This window comes from Eucyclogobius newberryi, unplaced genomic scaffold (genome assembly GCF_026437365.1).
Source record: "Eucyclogobius newberryi isolate DKJ021-1_F unplaced genomic scaffold, fEucNew1.0.hap1 SCAF_21, whole genome shotgun sequence".
Taxonomy (NCBI): domain Eukaryota; kingdom Metazoa; phylum Chordata; class Actinopteri; order Gobiiformes; family Gobiidae; genus Eucyclogobius; species Eucyclogobius newberryi.
The window spans coordinates 20,179,822-20,198,648 of NW_027315846.1; the positions used below are offsets into that span (position 1 = coordinate 20,179,822).

The window sequence follows — 18,827 nt, forward strand, 5'->3', positions numbered from 1 at the left end:
ACCACACGGTGATGGAGGAGGTGAGGATGGACTCAATGATGGCCGTGTAAAACTGCACCATCATCTGCGCTGGGAACTTGGCTTTCCTCAGCTGCCGTAGGAAGTACATCCTCTGCTGGGCCTTCTTGATGGTGGGCTCCCACTTGAGGTCCTGGGTGATGGTGGTGCCAAAGTGCCAAAGAAACGGAAGGAGTCCACGGTGGTGATGAGGGAGTCTATTAGGGTGAGGGGGGGCTGTGACTCTCCTGAAGTCCACGATCATCTCCATTGTCTTCTGGGCACGTTGACGTGCCCATGCTATCAAGAGTTTCTGCGGTGCGGGAGTGTTTGCCATCTACCACAGTCATGTCCAACGTACAGTGTTCCTGGCGTCAGATGTCGGAGTTAAAAAATCTGAACTTTTGGCTAAATTCACAGTGCGCCAATCTCTCAGGAGCTTCCTCCAGAGTAGCAGCCATTCCCCTGAATAGCATTGCACAAGAAAGCAATAGGCGAATTTGTGTCTAGTTTAAACATGCATCCAGGGTGTCACAGAAGATGAGTCAAAGTGTGTCTCCTCTGCCCTCAAAAACATAGGTGTGTCCAACTAGAGGCGATTTTGACACCGCAGTCTAAACGCACAATTAGATTTACTTGAAACGATTACTTTCAAACTCAAAATTGATTTTGATTGAATTGATTGAATTAAGTTTGAACTCTAAATTATTACGTTTGAACTCAAAATCACTTTGAAGATAAAAATGAATTGTCCGAATGTCCACACTATTACCTACATTGGGCTCACGGAATTTCTAGTGCACTCAAAATGTCCCACGGTGCACCTTGAAAAACAGTGTGCAGCGAAGATCCATGGCAGCGACGAGCGAATTACGACTTCCTGTGGAGTTTTATTTATAGCCGGAAATGGGCTTCAGCCTCGCGGGACGTGACGCATGCGCAGTCTGTCATGTCCCGGGTCAGAGCTACTGTTGAGAAGTTCTATTGAAAGCGGAGCTCCACAAAATGGACTCGAGTATTGTCGCCGTGCTATGGTACCTCCTCCCGCTGTACGTGATCGTGTGTGCGGTGTGCGCGGTGTTCGCAGACGCAGACATGACCGTGCTGTGGGCCAGTGTGGCGGGGCAGCGGCCAGGTGATGACCGGGGGGCTTGTTGTTGAGGGTTAGCTTACTGTGCTCATGATAGTGCACTGGAACAATCATGACTGATAACTTGTCTTACAGCTAATTACAAACACACTAGAGACATTTACTTTATATTCCTTAAATGACAAATGATAATGTCTGAATTAAATTGGCCATGGACATCTTCGGAGAGACAAAAGCATAGGCAATGTGTTGCAAATACGCTGCTTTGGCATAAAAGACGAGCAATGATTATTACACAACTACTACAGGGCCCAACCCCAATCAATAACAGATGGACAGTGCAGTTGTCTTAAATATGTTTTCTTTTATTGTCTCATAATTCTCTTTTTGGAATCTCACCTGTAAGCCCAAATCTTTTAGTGACCTGTCAACCTTTAATTACGATTACAATTACAATTATTATTAATATTGCTTTTTATTTTAAGAGAAGAGACTGAGGGGCCTGGTGGTGTGGGTGACCGGGGCCTCAAGTGGCATCGGGGAGGAGCTGGCATACCAGTTGGCACAGTGTGGGGCTCGCCTCATCCTGTCCTCACGTCGGGAAAATGAACTCCAGAGGGTCAAAAGCCACTGTTTACGTAAATGTGAACAATTACACACAAAAAAGTGAACAACAAAATAATTTTTGTTTCTTCTAGAGTGCTCTAACCTACAAGAGGAAGACATTCTTGTTCTTCCACTTGATTTGTTGGAGAGGCAATCCCATGAGGCAAAAACTGACGCTGTCATTCAGCACTTCGGCCATGTACGTATAGTAGTGGTCCAGACCAGGAGTTCCCAAACTTCATGCTAGGACACCAAAATAACCATCCATAAATAGTAATAACTTCAAGTTGTAAACCATTTGATATTAGGTTTATATATGGTTATATATATATATATATATATATATATATATATATATATATATATATATATATATATATATATATATATATATATATATATATAATATAGTGATATATTAACTGATCGAATTTAAAAATATATTTAATACAATATATTAGTTTGAAATTACATTTTGACATACTCTTGCGACCCCAGCTCATGTTTCCTGACCCCTACTTTGGGAAGCTCTGGTCCAGACTGTCCACAATAAATAACTGCTTGTTGTAGTGTATTATTTCTCTCAATTTTAATGTTTAAAGAATCACAAATTACATCTAAAACGTCTAAAAGCCACCTTTTGGGTTCCAGTTAGTTTTGGATAAATTGTTACTAACCCACTTATACAAGTTACAACTGTGTTTACATAAATAGGCGAATTTTTTTTCAGATTGATATCTTGATAAACAATGGTGGCCGAAGCCAGCGGTCGCTGTTCTTAGAGACCAATCTTGAGGTGTATCATGCTTTGATGGAGCTGAACTTCCTGGGTACAGTGTCCCTCACGAAACACGTGCTTCCTCATATGACAAAGCTAGGTTCTGGGAGGATTGTGACTGTGAGCAGTGTGGTGGGGCTAGCTGGGGCCCCTCTGGCCACAGGGTACTCTGCAAGTAAACATGCTCTCCAGGTAAGAAAGTATTACAACTTCTACTACAACACTCATTACAGTACTTAGAAAAATATCTTAAGAGTCTTGTATTTACAGGGCTTCTTCAACTCACTCAGGACTGAACTGACTGACTTTCCTAACATCCTCATCAGCACAGTGTGTCCAGGCCCAGTGCAGTCCCAAATAGTTGACAATGCATTCACAGAACAGCTGAATAAGGTAAATCATTTAATATTTGAAGTTAAAAAGAGGACACTGCATTATTTAACACCTGTCCCACTTTCACTCTAAGCATGTGCCCACAGCCGGCAGTCAGGAGCACAAGATGTCCACAAGGCGCTGTGTGCGTCTGATGCTGGTGGGAGTTGTTAATGGAATCCAGGAAATGTGGATTGCTCAGCAACCTTTCCTTTTGTTTTACTATGCATGGCAGTACACTCCTACTTTGGCTTGGTTCATCACAAACAAGCTGGGCAGAAAACGGGTGCAAAATTTTAAAGCTGGTCTGGTAAGTATTGTTTTGGAGTCCCCCCTCATTCATTTCTACATACAGTACACTTTACCCTCTGGTTTGACTTCAGACTCTGAAGACGGTGTTATTTTTTATTCATAATTTTACTCAAAGTATTATATTATCAACTTAAACAATAGATATGTTGGGCCATGTAAACACATTAATTACTCCTACTTAAATTTCATCCAATTAGATATTATGAACTGAATTGTTAAGTATTTACAAGTGCAACAAAATTGTGTAATGGTGGATCCTCTCTTCCGTGATAATGGCTTTTGACCTGTGTTAGCCTCAAATTGAGCCAACTCTGAGTAGTCCACCTCATCCCAAACCTGTGATGTTTCACTCATGCGAGATCAACGCTTACTATTTGACATTTTCTACCAAGCTGGTTCTGGGACACTGTTGAAACAGTCATTTTCCACCCAAAATAAATCTGGCTTTTGGTTCCAAAAACTGGTTACGACTTGGCATTAAACAGATGGGCCTGAAACGGTCAGTGTTGTTTGAAATATAGAAAAATCTAAAGGGAGCATTTGGACCAAAACAACCAAATGCTTTCTTTGCATCACAATATACAGTATCCTAAATCAGGGGCTGTATGAGATGCTCTTGATTGCCATAGTAAACAATATCGGATTGTTAACTTTGTGTTTATATGTGTTATTTTGAGTACTTTTTTACGATTTCACGCCATTATTTTTAAATGTCTTTTTCTTCCCCAGGATGCAGACTCTGCTTATTTCAGCAAACCCAAAGCCTCATGAAACTTGATGGTTCTGTACATTCCAAAATTGTAAGCTTAGCTTCTGTAATTATATATATAGAAAATATTTTTGGGAACTATTCTTTATTTCTAATAAATGTATTGTGTATTTTGTTGTAATTTTTAATGCTTTAAGGAACCATATGTAACGTTTTCATTTCAAATCCCATAAATCTAACCAATCTGTGTCCCCAGATATGAGATAAACATGTTCAAATCAAATATAGCGTTTGCAATTTTATTGATTATCCTTAAATACATAACAATTAATTGTTACGACATAATTGTAATTTGACACCTGTGGGTCATCAAGACCACGATGCTCATACTATATGGAAAGGCCGTGGCTGCAGAGCCGCTGCGCGGTCAAATGGCCCAGCAGTCTCAGGAATTGTGGCACTGCCATATAGCCTCATGGCTAACCCTAAACTGAACCTTAACCTTAACCCGGCGCGGTCTAAAACGGTGCGGTCAAATAGCGCAGCAGTTTCAGGAGCCGCGGCACAAAATAACATGGTAGTAGACACCCCCATATGGAAAATGTATAATTTGTGTGTGGTTAAAACATCTGACCTTGTTTACAACTATGGCTAATATGTCTAAAGGTTTTAGGACTGCTAGTATTTTGGACCACAACTGAAGGGATTGATTAAAGCAATAATCTTAAAGATGTTTTTTTTTCTAACGGGTCACAAGGATTTAACAAATAATACAAAAAAACATTGCCAGGCCATTTATTATACTTATAAAAATACAACAATTATACATATAAAAATACAACAATGACTGGACAAATCATAAGCTGATTCTAAGTTGTAAACAAGTGTATTGTAAACAATGTCAGCACAAACACATTACACATACATCAGGATATATTAAAAAGGCACAAATAGTCCCTTTGGAAAATAAAATTTACAAAAAATGATATTTGAGCCCTTGTCTTTTAATGTAGGTGGGCAAATGTCCTTGTTTTGAGCATGTTTCAACATTAAAATGCTTAATTAAAAAGTGTAGTTTTGTAGTGTTCTTTTAAAGAAGTTATGTCAATTCTGTTTTGTAATGCCACAGTACATCCACTCAGGGACATTTCATCCAGTTTTTATACATTTCTCTTGTGAAGGTGTTTGACGTCCAACAGACTCTTTGTAACCACAAGGCTACAGGTCAGAAGCTGGGGAAATGTAGTGGGACAGAGGAATAGATGGGGTATCCTAGAGGAGGGTCTGCTGCCTGCACAGTCAGGTTTCTGAGCAGGAAAGGGTGAGCCTGGATGCTGTAGCGCTCCTCATCATCATTAGTGGCGTATAAAAGCTCCCAGGATAGGTTAGCCCATTGTCCCCTAACTCCCTCCCCATTAAGACGGCCCACCTGCACGAGCTGCTCCTGAAGGGACAAGACACGTCCTGTGTATGTGCCCTGTAGAAAGAGAGAAAGTTTACTCTGGTGTCATTTAAAGTTAACCTACATCCATTTGTAGCAACACTAGCTGTACTAGGCATAAATACATACATTACTGTTCACAAAGGGCAGCAAGATGAATCATAATCCAAACAAAAATTACAAATTGAAAGGCTGCAATTAGCAGATCATAAAATAATGCCTGTCTGTAGTCAAGATAAGCACCTTGTTTAAGTTTACAAATAGTGAAAAAAAAAGTGAAACCACAATGCATGTTATAAAAAACGCTCAACTCTGAGGAAAATGTGTGAATTGTTACATTACTCATACTACTGCTGTGTAATCACCATTGTCAGGTCATGTCCCAGCGAGAAGAGGAATGGCTTCTCCTTCAGAACACTGTCATGCCAGCCCTTTTCTGACACCAATCCGATGTACCAGTCCCGCTCATATTCTTCCAAGGCGCTGAACAGTTCTTCAGGGGACTCCATAGGCCCAAGACTGGCTTGATCAAACAGCAACTTGAAACTGAACCTAAATTAAGAACATGGATATGTTTTTTACACAGATTCAGTTTAATACATTATGTTAAAGGAACTGTATGAGATTGTGAGTTAAAATGTCATGAACTTGACACATCTGCATCCCCAGTTATGAGGTAAACAAATCAAATACAGCTTTTGTTGATCATTGCAATGGAGATTTATTCTTAGTTAGATCCATTTGGACATGATGGCCACATAGTTTATGCTGTAATTTGGCGTTTTGGTTTTTAAGTGGATTCTCAAATCAAAGCAGAATGAGCCTCACATGGGTTGCCAGTTCCTTCACCTAAACTCTGTAGGTTTGAACCTCCCTAAGGCCAGCACCAGTAGCCAATCATTAATCGGTGCTAGTGCAGCTGGGGAAACACGTGTTTGGGTCCTCTATTTGCAGGTTGAAGTAACCCAGGTTCGGTTGAATTTGTAATACCTTTTTAAACCAGTTTAACTGGTTTCATTAAGGTGCATTTCTCGCTCAGTGGTTGAATTGGAAAAAAGTTTTTCTACAAAAATTCCAAACTCAGTTTTGATGCGGAGGAAAAGGCTATGTAACAATTTTGATGACAATTAAAAACAGATCATTTATACACTATAGACTATAGAATGCCATTTTATGTCCATCATTTTATATATTCTTCTATTATTCATTGTTTTGAGTTGTGTTGCACCTATTGCCGAAGCAAATTCATAATTAGTGAATTTTGTTCACTGGCAATGGCAATATATTCATGCAGATTAAATTTCAAAATAAAACTTTTTAAATTTAAGTTCTGATTATCATTCATACAGACTTAACTCTGCAAAAAAGGTTAAATTTATGGGATTTTCAATCGGTATCAAAACCTGTTCAAATAAGAGTCTGGGTTTGATACTAGTGTTGTGTTGATTAGTGTGGGAGCCAAGTTTAGTTATATATTTATGTTAATTTGGAAAACTTGATATTTCGTTATAGATGTGTAAATTTACGTTTTACTAATGAATATTTTTGGTTGTTTGGATTATTCGATTACATTTGTTATATTCGTAACTTTTATTAGTGGTAATTTGCCTGCCCTGGTGCGGTTGGGTTCCCGTCGCTTTAAGAGGGACAGCGCTCAGGGGGCGTGGCCAGGTACACACGCAAACCAAGGACACAGAGATGGAGGAGCCATATGGTTTTCTTACCGTAGCGTTTTGTTTTTTGAGAATAGACAGCTTTGGATTTCTCCTGTAATTTTGTTCAAACTGTGGAATAAATGCTCAGAACGATTTTTACACCGGAGTACGTGGGGTTATTGCTCATCTACAAGTGCACGAGTAACACCATTGGCAATTCAGGACCTCAGCACCCACAATTAGTTTCTAGGTAGTAATTTTGGTGGTGGCATTACACCGATAGCAGCCATGTCTTACAAATAGCAATTGTCAAGGCGCAGCGCAGAAAGAGGTTAAGTACACGTCAAGAGCATCTTGTGTCGTGGCGATCACACAGGCCTCGGGGGTGCGGTTGATAAAATGCTTTCATCGTGCATCAAATTGTATAAATCTGACTATTAGAGTTTCTAAGAGTTACAAGGAAAGCACACGGCAGCGGCACATGAACAAAATTTACTCACCATCTTTGTGATTTTAATGCATTTTTCCTGCTGTGTGAAGCACTTTGAATTGCCTTGTGTATGAAATGTGCTCTACAAATAAACTTGCCTTGCCTTCCCACAAGCCTTGCCTTGCGGGTGGTTGTTTTCTGTGTTAAAATGTCAACTAGCTGATCCAAGGCAGGTCACACTTTACAGCAGTGGCCGCTCATGAGTGCGTAATGTCCTAGTACCTCACGATACAATACGTATTCCGATACAGGGTCCACGAAAAGATACGAATCCCGATACAGCAAACTTCATACAATACGTGTCCTGATTCACAATATCCCTTAAAACTGGTGTTAAAAGTTTACTAAAATAATGTTTTGATTAAGTAGAACAACAAAATGCAGTCCTCAATATCGGAATACAACTGTCCTCCAATTAAGCCACATGTTCAGCTCCTCAGACTCAGCCTCGTTTCAGCAGTCTGTAGGTTCAAAAGTAACTCCATTTCTAATGATATGTTGTTTCACAAAACGCATCTCTGTGTCGATTAGAGCTGGGTTTCGATTCAAATTTCAAGAATCGATTCGATTCCGATTTTTACGTTTCAAAATCGATTTTTTCCGATTTCTCAGATTCCATCCGATTTCGATCTGATTTCCGATTCCATCCGATTTCAATTAGATCCGGGAGTTAATGTTATTAAAAATGAAAAATGTATTTGAACCGTTTCCTTCACTTCATGACTGTGTAGAGAAGCAACATATTAAAACTAGTATTATATCAATATTAAACAGCAAATCTTATCAATATAAACAGCAAAGTATTGGTAGTTACTGATGGCTGGAAGACTGATGAAAAGGTTAAGGGTCAATCTACTTTCAAGAAAGAATCCAGGAGTCCTGAATTATCTTTCTTGAAGGTAGATTGAAGTTCACTGAGGGAAATGTAGAAAAAAAAAAATATATATATATATATATATATATATATATATATATATATATATATATATATATATATATATATATATATATATATATATATATATATATATATATATATATATATATATATATATATATATATATATATATATATTTTTTTTTTTTTTTTTAATTAAAAAAAAAAAAAAACATCTTTGGACGTACGAATCCATAATCTGTCATTAATATGCGAATCGATTAAAAATCGATTATTTCAACCCAGCTCTAGTATCGATACACATATCCATTGCGATATATCACAATATCGATATATTGCGCACAGCCATAGTCAACAGAATAGTCCAAGTAATCCATTACACAGAGATGCCTCATGCCCGTGAAGTAACAGCTAATCATGCACAGCTTCTTCCAATTGATAAACAGCTGTCAGGGGTCAAGATGGGGCCAACATCTATATTTTATTTACCATACATTTATGCACAACTGTTGGGGATGTGGAACCTAAACCATTAGCCTATGCTAGTATATGCGTAGTTCCCTGTTCATAGAAAAGGGGTAACATAGGTACCGGGGAACATAGGTACGCACCCGTGGTGGTTTTACACATAGCACGAGGCCTGTGTGTGCGCCTTGACACAGGGCACAGCGCTGATCTTGGCATGATCACAGATCAAATGCCCTCAACCTCTTTCTGCGCCGCGCTTCGATTTTCGCCGTTTGTAAGATACAAGCTCTTCTTTGTGACTGGGTCTGCAATCTCTCTGGTGCCAAATGTTCACTATATTATACAAAAAGGGACAATGTTTCACTCTTCAGTACTACAACTGCTTTGCCTCATTTATTTTACTATATAAAATAATCTCTGGAAGAAAATATCTGCTTTACTAAACGGCCGTGGCTGGAGAGCCCTAACCCTAACCTTAACCCTAACCTTAACCCGGCGCGGTCTAAAACGGCGCTAAAACGCGGTCAAATAGAGGTGCAGTTTCAGGTGCCGCGGCGCACGGCCGGCACAAAAATAACATGGCTTTTTCGGCCGCGCACCGCGGCTCTGCGCACTCCCTTACTAAATAGTACTAGAATAAACTTAACCCCAAATCCTAAAGGTTGAAATTACCTGAAAGCTTGCAGTGCAATCTGGTACAGCTCTTTACAGGAAGAAAGCCAGTCCAAAGACTCTGTCCAGGGTATATCTCCACAGTATAACCTGTAGATGTAACTGGGGCTCGTGAAGGCCGATTCGGCCCCCAGAGAAACCAGACAGGACATAGTGACCTGACAATGTAGTTCCTTTAAAGCCTCGTCCTCTTTCAGAGCTTTGGTCATGTCCTCTGTGGTGTCACTTTGGACTGTAGGCCCAAAGCGGCCAAGTGCAAACCGGTACCAGTCCTCTGGAAACAGAGGCTTGAGCTGCTGCAGTCGAGAGGGCAGTAACGGAGCTGTCCTCCAGCCACTTGGCAGGTTAAAGACATCACACTGTGGGCAGCTGAAGTTCAATGGAGGCAGAGAGCTCAGTCTCTCTCCAAAGACCTCAGAGTGTGGCCCTCTGTCTGCAGCAGGCAGCCCGATGCCCAATCCCAGAGGCTGCAGCGGCTGCAGCGCAGACAGAGCCATGTTTTCAAAAAAACTGTCCATCTCAACAGAGCCGGGCAGAGAGGCTCCTTGCTGCAGCGTTGCTGACCCACAGTGGGCCTCTGCAGTCACCAAAGCCACAGTTCGCTTGGTCGTCTGAGGACCAAACAAGTCCTCCCCATCAGACCAGTCCCCAAATGAAGTTGTGCTGGAGCTGTCTTGTCTGAACTTCAAAGAAGAAATGTTGGACTGGAGGGCAGGTTCAGCTGGCTGGACACAGGTGGTGTGGGCCAGCTGAGACGACTGGGACCTCCTGTCTGAGCCATCGTCACAGCTCCAGAAGAAGCCTTTGTGCTTTTGGACGCAGTACCGCAGCAGCAGCCACACCAAAGCTTTGAGAAAATCATTCTGGAGTTTCTTCAGATTGTCATGAGAATCAATGATCCCAGAGAGAACATTCCTTGCATCAGAATAAACCCGGACAGTCAATGCGGCACATGGTGTGAGAGCATTTCCCCAGTGCATGTTGAAGCCTCTGGTCAAACCCAGATGTTCAGGACGCTCAAAGGCCGTTTCAAACACCTCATCTACTCGGCGAGCCTCCACCGTGTGACATGAGGTCTCCTGCAGTTCAAGACCCTGCAATAGAGCAAATACAATAGATAATTTGTTAGGTATAAGTATACTTTATTAATCCACATAGAAAAATTGCATACCTTTATGTTGACTGTACAGTAGCCATATCCTCGCTCCAGGATCATGATCCAAACCATGCGGTCCTGAAAGCGACCAAGGAAATGAGACCCTGGGACCAAAGTTCCTACAACAGGAAGAGAAATACAATGAAGCCAATCATAATTTAAATGGGACATACGGTAATCCTCAAAGTTATATTTCAACTGATTTGTGCATCTATGAATAATCCTGCATTTGAGGCTGTAGTGCTCAGACAATTTCTGTTTTCATCTACATCCTATCTCTAACCAAAAACATTCTGATGCAGAGTCATGCATGTAGGATTCTAAAATATCACATAGGCAATTTTCAGCAATAAAAACGTCTGCTGCTTGCTCCAGTTGCCATTATGAGGCGGGGCCTTTTTATTTTTTTACAGTTTTGATCAGGTTTATGGACTTGTTTACACTACTAAGCAGTTTGTTTATCACTCAATATTGCAGTTTACATTAAAAAAAAAGTTAAATAACAATAAATCTACATGCACTAGCTTTATTCAAAGCGTCCGAGTTTGAATTCTGTTCTGATTCTGCTACATGGCAGAGCAGTTAGAGCTCTAGATCTGTGGGTTCCTCCCAATGTCCAGACATACATGTGTTACTGTGGGTAAATTGGGAATTGTAAAATTGCCCCTATGGTTGTATGTGTGTCTATGTCTGTGTTAATCCTGTGACGAGCTGGCCCTTGTCCAGGGTGTGCCCCGCCTAAAGCCCAAAGTCACTGGGATAGGCTCCAGTCACCTGCTACCCCAAACGGGAACAAGCGGTAGAAAATGAATTAATGAATGTTTTCAGTGTGACATTAAAAATGAGTGAAATTGCAGGGCAAGAAATTAGTATTAAATCAAAATGATATTATTGTGATTAGCACAGATCAGATAAGATAACTTATCCGTTTGGCCCTCCTAAATACCTTAGTTCTGAACATAGAAAGCGTTTAACATTTCAGGTCAGTTCTACTGTAGTGCCATGCCATAAAGACTGAGCTGATTTATTTTTCCCCTCCATCCCTTGTTGGGAAATGGGAGGTTTTGTCTATAGGAGTTTTTGTTTATAAGAGATCTTCTACTGAGAGTGTTTTTCAAACTTCCTATAAGTGATCTGTTCTTTTCTTCTGTATCTACCTCTGGATCTACCGGCGTTGCATCAATGAAATGTCCCCATGTGGGACAATAGAGGAATATCTTATCTTATAAAATAATCCTTTATTGTCCACACATGGGGAAATTTCATTGTTGCAACGCAGGTTGACCTGAAATGTTAAGCGCTTTCTATGTTCAGAACTAAGGTATTTAGGAGGGCCAAACGGATAAGAGTAAGAAAAAGTGGCTAGGCATCAGAAAAATAAAATATAGTGTACAAATTAGATTACATTATTTTTACAATAAAAAGATTTTTCGATCACCAAATACCACATTTTCTGTCTTTGAATTATTTAACTTTCAAATGTTGAGAGGAACCATCCATTCTCTTACATACTTGAGACAGCTTAACAGGTTTTAGCACTATCTGGTCTTGGTTTTAATTGCTGGTAAACCTGCACATCATCTGCAAAACAATAAAAAGGAATGTGTCGACCCCAGGGGGCAGCATATACAGTGAAAACAGTAAAGGGGCTAAAATGAAACCCTGTGGAAGTCCACAACAAAGTTGGGCCATGTCTGAACTATGAGGGCCTAATTGAACAGAGAAGGACCTATCCTCAAGATATGACCTGAACAATTTTAGGGCCACACCTTTAACCAACATAGACGGGAAATCAAGGACAGTTTCAGTACTGTGACGCCTTTTTAAGCCAGACTGAAATTTTTCCAAGAGACAATTTTCCTCCAAATGGGTTTGAATTTGTATATAGCCCAATCCCTCAAACACTTTGGACAGAAATGGTAGGTTAGAAATGAGCCTATAATCAAACAAAACCTCAGAATCCAAATTGGGCTTTTCAAGCAGAGGCTGTACAACAGCAGGTTTAAAAGCACTTGGCACACAACCTGTGTTCAAAAAGGTTTTCATAATATTCCATAAATAAAGACAAAAATATATCAAAGACATCTTTTAGAAGTTTGGACGGAATACAATCAAGTGTACACTCAAGGTTTTAGCTGAGAAACAATATGTGACAGTTCACTAATAAATACTTAATACAGTACTGCTAGACTCAATTGGGTTCACTAGGCAGTTTAAGGTACTGAAAAACACTTGGGGTCTGTGACTGTTTGCGGATATCAGGTTTTACATGTACCCATCTTTGGCACAGCCTACAGCTTTCTGATAAATGCTCGAACAGTCTCTTAAAATCTCTCAGCACATCTGCATTCACGTCTAAGCGCACACGTGTGGTCATTTAACCATGGCTCAAACATAGTCTTTGGGCTCCAAGCTTTCAAAAGGAGCAACTGAGTCAAAACTGTTGTACAAATGGAGTTAAACAGAATAATTTACTCATCAACAATTGAGGTGCACAAAATGACCAGTGTGGGCACAAAAGAAATAAAAGCACTAGTCGGTGTAATCCCTCATTCGTCCAGGAGTGTTCCATTGTAGGGCTCTTAACAAAGTGAAGAGAACCAAAAAAACAGGACAAAGGGGACAAAAGGGAAACAGAACCAAGTAGAAATGGTGTCTCTATCCCTTGTCTCGGGACTGCATTAAAGAAAGTTGTAAAGAGTGGTACAATGGTGAGACTTAACAGCCACTTCACAAGAGGCTTTATCAACACAGAAAGCAGTCTAATTCAGGACCACAGAGCACCGTACGGCTTCATCTTAAAGCCACAAACCACTCAATTGAAGACAGTGAGGTGAAGATTAAAAGCAGGGAGGAAAATATGGTTTGAAGAGGAGTTAAGGAGGCAATCTTTGTTAAAAAAGAGAATCCTTCTTTAAACCGAAATGGAGATTTAAGATTCAACCTTCATGTTGTATATAATAGTGTTTTGAAACCCTGAAGCAGGAGACGCCCAGTACGTTCTGATGTTAATCAGGTACTCAGTGAGGAGGGAGCGAAAGTCAGGTTACAATAGGACGTAGATAGCCCATTACAGGGCTGTTGGAAAACAAAGAAGAGCAGTCTCATGTGAAACCAAAAACTCCCTTTATCAGGACGTCCCGCCCGGTGAGCAGGGCTTACACAGAGTATGATAAAACACCTGAGTTCCCAGACCTGATTCGCGGATTGAGAATGACTTTTGGATAAGAGTCGAAACGTTTTGTTTTTCTAAAAACAGAGTGCAGAGGATGCAACTGAATTTTTTCTATAATAAAAGAACTAGTGAATTCCTGTGCTAATGCAGGGTTAATAACAAATCGGTGCGTGATCTTACCATTGAACCGGGCAACTTTACTGTGAACAAGACAGGGAAATGATATCTGTGTGCTACAAAGATCCGTAAGTCATTGCGTTAGGTTAAAAGAATCAACAACTGTCACCAACAATTAAAAATGTTCACACTTTAGAGCTATTTCTGACACTAAGTTCTAAGAGACACTAAGAGAAATCCGCAATTAAATCTTTGTTAAATTTTAGTTGTAAACTATAAAACTGTTTTAAATCAACAATGACAGCCTATAATGCAATTTGCTGTTCTTCTTGTGCTCTTCCAGATCAGGCACAAAACCAATCCTAGTTGCCACAGCAGTAGCTCCATTTGGCCCAAGAGTATTACATGGTTAATAGTGTGGAAACATTGGAATGAAATGAATACAGATCAGAGCTTTTTTGGGTCACTTCACATGATGCTCTGCAGGATCATGCATGCTTGCATTAAAGCCAGTAACTCCAACGAGCTGCTCACAGGAACATTCCTCTTACTAATATACTACTACATACAGGGATGGCTCATTGAGCTCTAATCTGCACACAGTCCCAACTTGACCCAAAGAAGACAGCAATTACAGCCATCAAAAGATGTCAAGTACTTGTTAGAAAACTGAAATTAAGTAGATTATAATGCATTCTGTGTTAAATTATTATGTTGGCAGTGGCTCTTGGTAAGAGCAAACATAGATTGGTGAACACTCCCAGGTGAAAAGCACATAATGCCATCGTGTCCTTGGGCAAGATACCTTTCACATGAATGAATGAGGTGTGCGAGGGGTTTGAAGCACAATTTTACAGTAAAATCTATTGATCTTAGCTTGTAAAGTCATACATTTCATTTAGGGTTGTAAATGTTTCTATATATTAATGACAGTAGGACAAAAGAATGACAAAATCAACAAACCCAGCGATCCTCTTGCGAAAGCCATCCTCAAAGCAGAAGCCAAACTTGCACTCATCTGCTGGTAAAAGACAGAGTCAGGACAGGGGCAGGCTGTGCCAACAGGCCCAGGCCAACTCCGCTGTGGCCGGGGAAATCCCACGAGGAAGATTGGCAGAGTGAAGAGGGGCAGTAGAGGGGCTGACAGGAGGGCTGAGAGGGTCACCACAGCCAGTAGCAGCGGCCACAGTGAAGCATTCAGGGCCAAAAGTGTTCCAGCGGACTGTCGCCGCTGCTTCTTCTCTGTCCATGATGTGACCAAAACAGTCACACTGAACTTCAGTTTGGACAGAAACTGGCTCAGTCTGTCCACCAGAAGACCGACCTATGCAGAACCACACCACAGTTAGTCACAAAAGCATGTGTGTGCCAATGTTATAATATAGGTGGAGCAAGGTAGTTACCAGCAGAAGCTGAATGCCTGTTCCAAGGCTGTCCCATCCCTGCAGCACATTGTCTCCAGCTACGAGCCTCAACAAAATAACTACAACAAAGTGGAACAGAGCCTCTTCTGTGCTTTGCCACATCTGCAAACACATGCATTCAATTATTCAAGCCAAACTTTAGATTAAACTTGACTGCTTTTCTCAAATACACTTGGTTTATTTCGATAATGTCTAAACTACTTTATTATAACTTAATATATAATATATAATAATTTATTAGCAAATGCTCATATGTACGCACCACTCTAAAAGCTCGTGTCGACCCAATAGAATATGAAACCATATGCAGCTGTAGAAGGGATTGATCCATAGCTAGAAAAGCTAGCATTGCCAAAGGAGACACTGTAAATAAAAAAGCAACTTGTTGAAAAAGTATTCTTCAAAAGTAAAAAATAATAATAAATGAAATGCATACTGTACCAAGATTGATAAGAACTCTTCTTAGTGCTGCAGCCATGTGAAGTCCCATGTTACGTTCCTTAAAAGTCTGAATATTGGATATCCCTTTAGGGTAAAATGGGTTTAGGAACAATCCTCCAAACACATATGCCCCCTGAACCTCTCCAAGCGCCCAGCTGAGGCAGAAGACAATGAATAGGAGATACCCCACCAGGGTTTGGGGTCCACCGGCAAAGCTCAGAGACTGTGCTTTGCCCAGGAAATGATGTAGCAGGCCAGCCTCAACCCCTGCCACCAGCATCAGGGTCAGGTAAAGCAGTATCTCCCGGCAGCCAAGAGTCCAGCCAAAAGGACGAGGGGATGGAGGCACAGGGGATACCCCTCGACATAATTGTTCCTTGAAGGTCTCCGAGGAACCTTTACAAAAAATTCTTGTCTGGCTGAGATCCAAGCTCAACAGAAAGCCCATAGAGACCGAGAAGAGAAGCAGAGCCATTGTTGAGGGAATGAAGTAATTACAAACAGCCACTCCAGAGGACACACCAAACATCAACAGCAACCTAGGAGACAGCAGGTAAGTTTTGTTTATTCAGGTGGTTGTTATGGCACATTATACCGTAATCATGTTTCTCTTGCAATGAGTATAGACATCAAAATGGGGATTAACACAGAACAGCAGTACAGCACGATCACATAAATATAATTTAACACTTTAACCTAGAGTTGCTTTAAAAAGTTCTTTACACCCTACAGCATAGCAACATATTTGTAAGTGGCTTTGTTACGGTATAAGACACAACTTGAGGCGGTCCTCAAGAAGGGAACTTGTGGGCTACATTTAACCCCCCAGTTTGGACACATGTCAGTCACCCATATTAATTCACCTGAGGTTGCTGGACATGGGGGAGCCGCCTAACCCAAACACAAGAATCTGCTCCATGGCCCAAAGGAGCAGGGCATCCAAAGGAGGCAGCATTCCCAGCGCCCACAGAAGAGGTAGAAAGAGAAACAGCACATGTAGAATTTGGCTGGCCAAATGAAGCTCCGGAACAGTCCCAGAAAACCTGACAGACATTTTGAAAATATTACAAAAAAAACTGTCTGCATTATCTGTCAATTTGTATTTATTTATATATTTATTTTTTACCTTTCAGCCAAATCAACAGAGATAAAGATGAATATGTACACAGGCCGAGTGAGTGGGGTGATCTCATAAGTGTCCTGTGCCTGGAAAGTGGCAGTCTCTGTTGCTGTGTTAACAATGAGGGAATACTCAGCAATACACAGAGTCACCCAGCTGAGAACAAAGATGACCAAGGATGCACCTATGCTGTTGTACAGAGCGGCAAGTCGACTGAGAAACATATACCATGTGCCAAATCCACACAACACCCCAGCGAGAACAGTATGCAGCACGATATTCAAGCCAAACCTTTTTCCAGGGGCTATGAAGTGCACAGTCTCAGGACTGACACAATGGGTGAACTCCACCTCTTCTTCATCAGCCAGGATGTTGTTAATCCCAAGCCTCTCCACAGTGACATTCCTATGAACAGCATATAAAGCCAGGGCCTGAACACCTGCTGCCACCCCAAACATGAGCAGTCCAGACAGAACTGCAGCATGGAGCTCCTGAAGCAGCTGCAGCTGGCAGAGCAGAGTACTGATGCCTCCAAACAGCCATGGCGTTAGGAACAGGACAGCCTGGTTTACATACACATACGGTGGAGCACAGTAGCCCAACTTGAAGCGTGGACCACCCAATACAGTCTGGGGGAAGCGCTTCCAGAAGAACTCCTGCTTGTACTCATTAAGAAGGGGCACATCTGGCCCCATTCTGACCATTCCCAAAAGGGTGGCAGGTCATCTCTTCACAGCTGAAGGATGTGGGACACTCATCCTCCTAAGATGATGCCTGCACACACACACAAAACACTGTTCTTACAATTGTCGACACAACTCATTGAAACAGATTAAAACACATTTAAATCACGTAATCTTAATTTAAGATTGTGTTCAACAAAACAATGTCTAGGTGATCACAAACCCATTGATAGCGTAAACCTAATGTTACAGACAAGACAGTTTATCGCTTAGCGTTATATGAGGAATTTGACCAATCTTTAAAAGAAGACAGAGATCAGACAATTTTTCGTGCTGCTTTTCTTGTTTTGATGCTACATGTATGCGTTAGCGTAACTCAGATCGGACAATAGCCTATTCTTTTTGTTAACATGCTAACGCTCGATTTGTGATGCAATGTTTAAAAATAACATTGAAATACATTTTAGCACATACCTTTAACAAGACGGCAGGCTATGTCCATACCGTGTGACCTTCTAGCATACAAAATCACACATAATTGTTTATATAGACAATATGAAAGCAAAGTCTCTAGCTAGCCGCTAGCTAACTAGGTGCTTTAAAGCCAGCCACATCGACTTGATGCACAGAGACCGTAATGTGGACCAATGGAAGTGTCGAAACCAGAAGACAGAGCACGATGATTGGCTTAACTTCTTCGCAACGAGAAGATCCCGCCCACAATGTAGGAAACGCTCAATACTCTCTACTTTATTATTATTTTTAGCAATATGGTATATTATGCAGTTCATGGATGTATTTAAATGTAGCCATAACCTTATGCTTCTTGTAGGCTTTTTAGGCAAAATAAAGAATCTCTGAATTTGTATTTTATAGGCTATGTCATTTTTTATCAGATGGTATTTAAAGGAACAACTATTGGGCTAATGTTTTAAAAAAAAAAGTATATATATATATATATATATATATATATATATATATATATATATAGTGTGCGCGTGATATATATATATATATATATATATATATATATATGTATTATATATTGTATATATACACTTACAATATGTTTTGACAAACAGCTTTTGTGTCTTTTGTTGTTTCTGTTACTGAAATAATTATAAATAAATGATGCACAAGTTGAACACTGCCATAAAAGACAGGCAGGTTTAGAAATTAGATGTGCTTTCACCAAAATGTACTGAAAATAATGTGTTCAACAT

At 40.5% G+C, this 18,827-nt stretch overlaps 2 protein-coding genes and 1 long non-coding RNA gene across 3 annotated transcripts in view; 2 read left to right on the forward strand and 1 right to left on the reverse strand.

Annotated features, from left to right (window-relative positions):
• The window catches only part of LOC140371073 (uncharacterized), a 45,610-nt gene that overhangs the window by 20,342 nt on the left and 6,441 nt on the right, over positions 1-18,827 (forward strand). The gene's annotated exons all lie outside the window — the stretch shown is intronic.
• On the forward strand, positions 955-4,060 carry dhrs7 (dehydrogenase/reductase (SDR family) member 7). The gene is made up of 7 exons (XM_072458353.1): positions 955-1,132; positions 1,573-1,725; positions 1,786-1,892; positions 2,424-2,663; positions 2,742-2,864; positions 2,938-3,153; positions 3,885-4,060. The coding sequence occupies exons 1-7, from the start codon at positions 1,003-1,005 to the stop codon at positions 3,924-3,926; spliced, it is 1,011 nt and encodes a 336-aa protein (XP_072314454.1). The 5' UTR covers positions 955-1,002; the 3' UTR covers positions 3,927-4,060.
• Positions 4,644-18,228, reverse strand: pcnx4 (pecanex 4). The gene is made up of 11 exons (XM_072458335.1): positions 18,079-18,228; positions 16,928-17,695; positions 16,665-16,844; positions 15,802-16,340; positions 15,623-15,723; positions 15,340-15,462; positions 14,900-15,260; positions 10,660-10,763; positions 9,489-10,582; positions 5,671-5,857; positions 4,644-5,341 (listed from the first exon to the last, which is right to left on the reverse strand). Exons 2-11 carry the CDS (start codon positions 17,623-17,625, stop codon positions 5,090-5,092), a joined length of 3,639 nt encoding a protein of 1,212 aa, XP_072314436.1. The 5' UTR covers positions 17,626-17,695; positions 18,079-18,228; the 3' UTR covers positions 4,644-5,089.

Bases quoted from the DNA above. Each gene is read 5' to 3' on its own strand.
- dhrs7 (XM_072458353.1), top strand. From the start codon at position 1,003: ATGGACTCGAGTATTGTCGCCGTGCTATGGTACCTCCTCCCGCTGTAC. The intron at 1,893-2,423 runs GTACGTATAGTA...ATTTTTTTTCAG, and splicing joins TCATTCAGCACTTCGGCCAT to ATTGATATCTTGATAAACAA. The intron at 2,865-2,937 runs GTAAATCATTTA...TTTCACTCTAAG, and splicing joins TCACAGAACAGCTGAATAAG to CATGTGCCCACAGCCGGCAG.
- pcnx4 (XM_072458335.1), bottom strand. From the start codon at position 17,625: ATGGTCAGAATGGGGCCAGATGTGCCCCTTCTTAATGAGTACAAGCAG. The intron at 5,858-9,488 runs GTAATTTCAACC...TTCTTAATTTAG, and splicing joins ATTGCACTGCAAGCTTTCAG to GTTCAGTTTCAAGTTGCTGT. The intron at 5,342-5,670 runs GTGATTACACAG...CTCTTTCTACAG, and splicing joins TGGGACATGACCTGACAATG to GGCACATACACAGGACGTGT.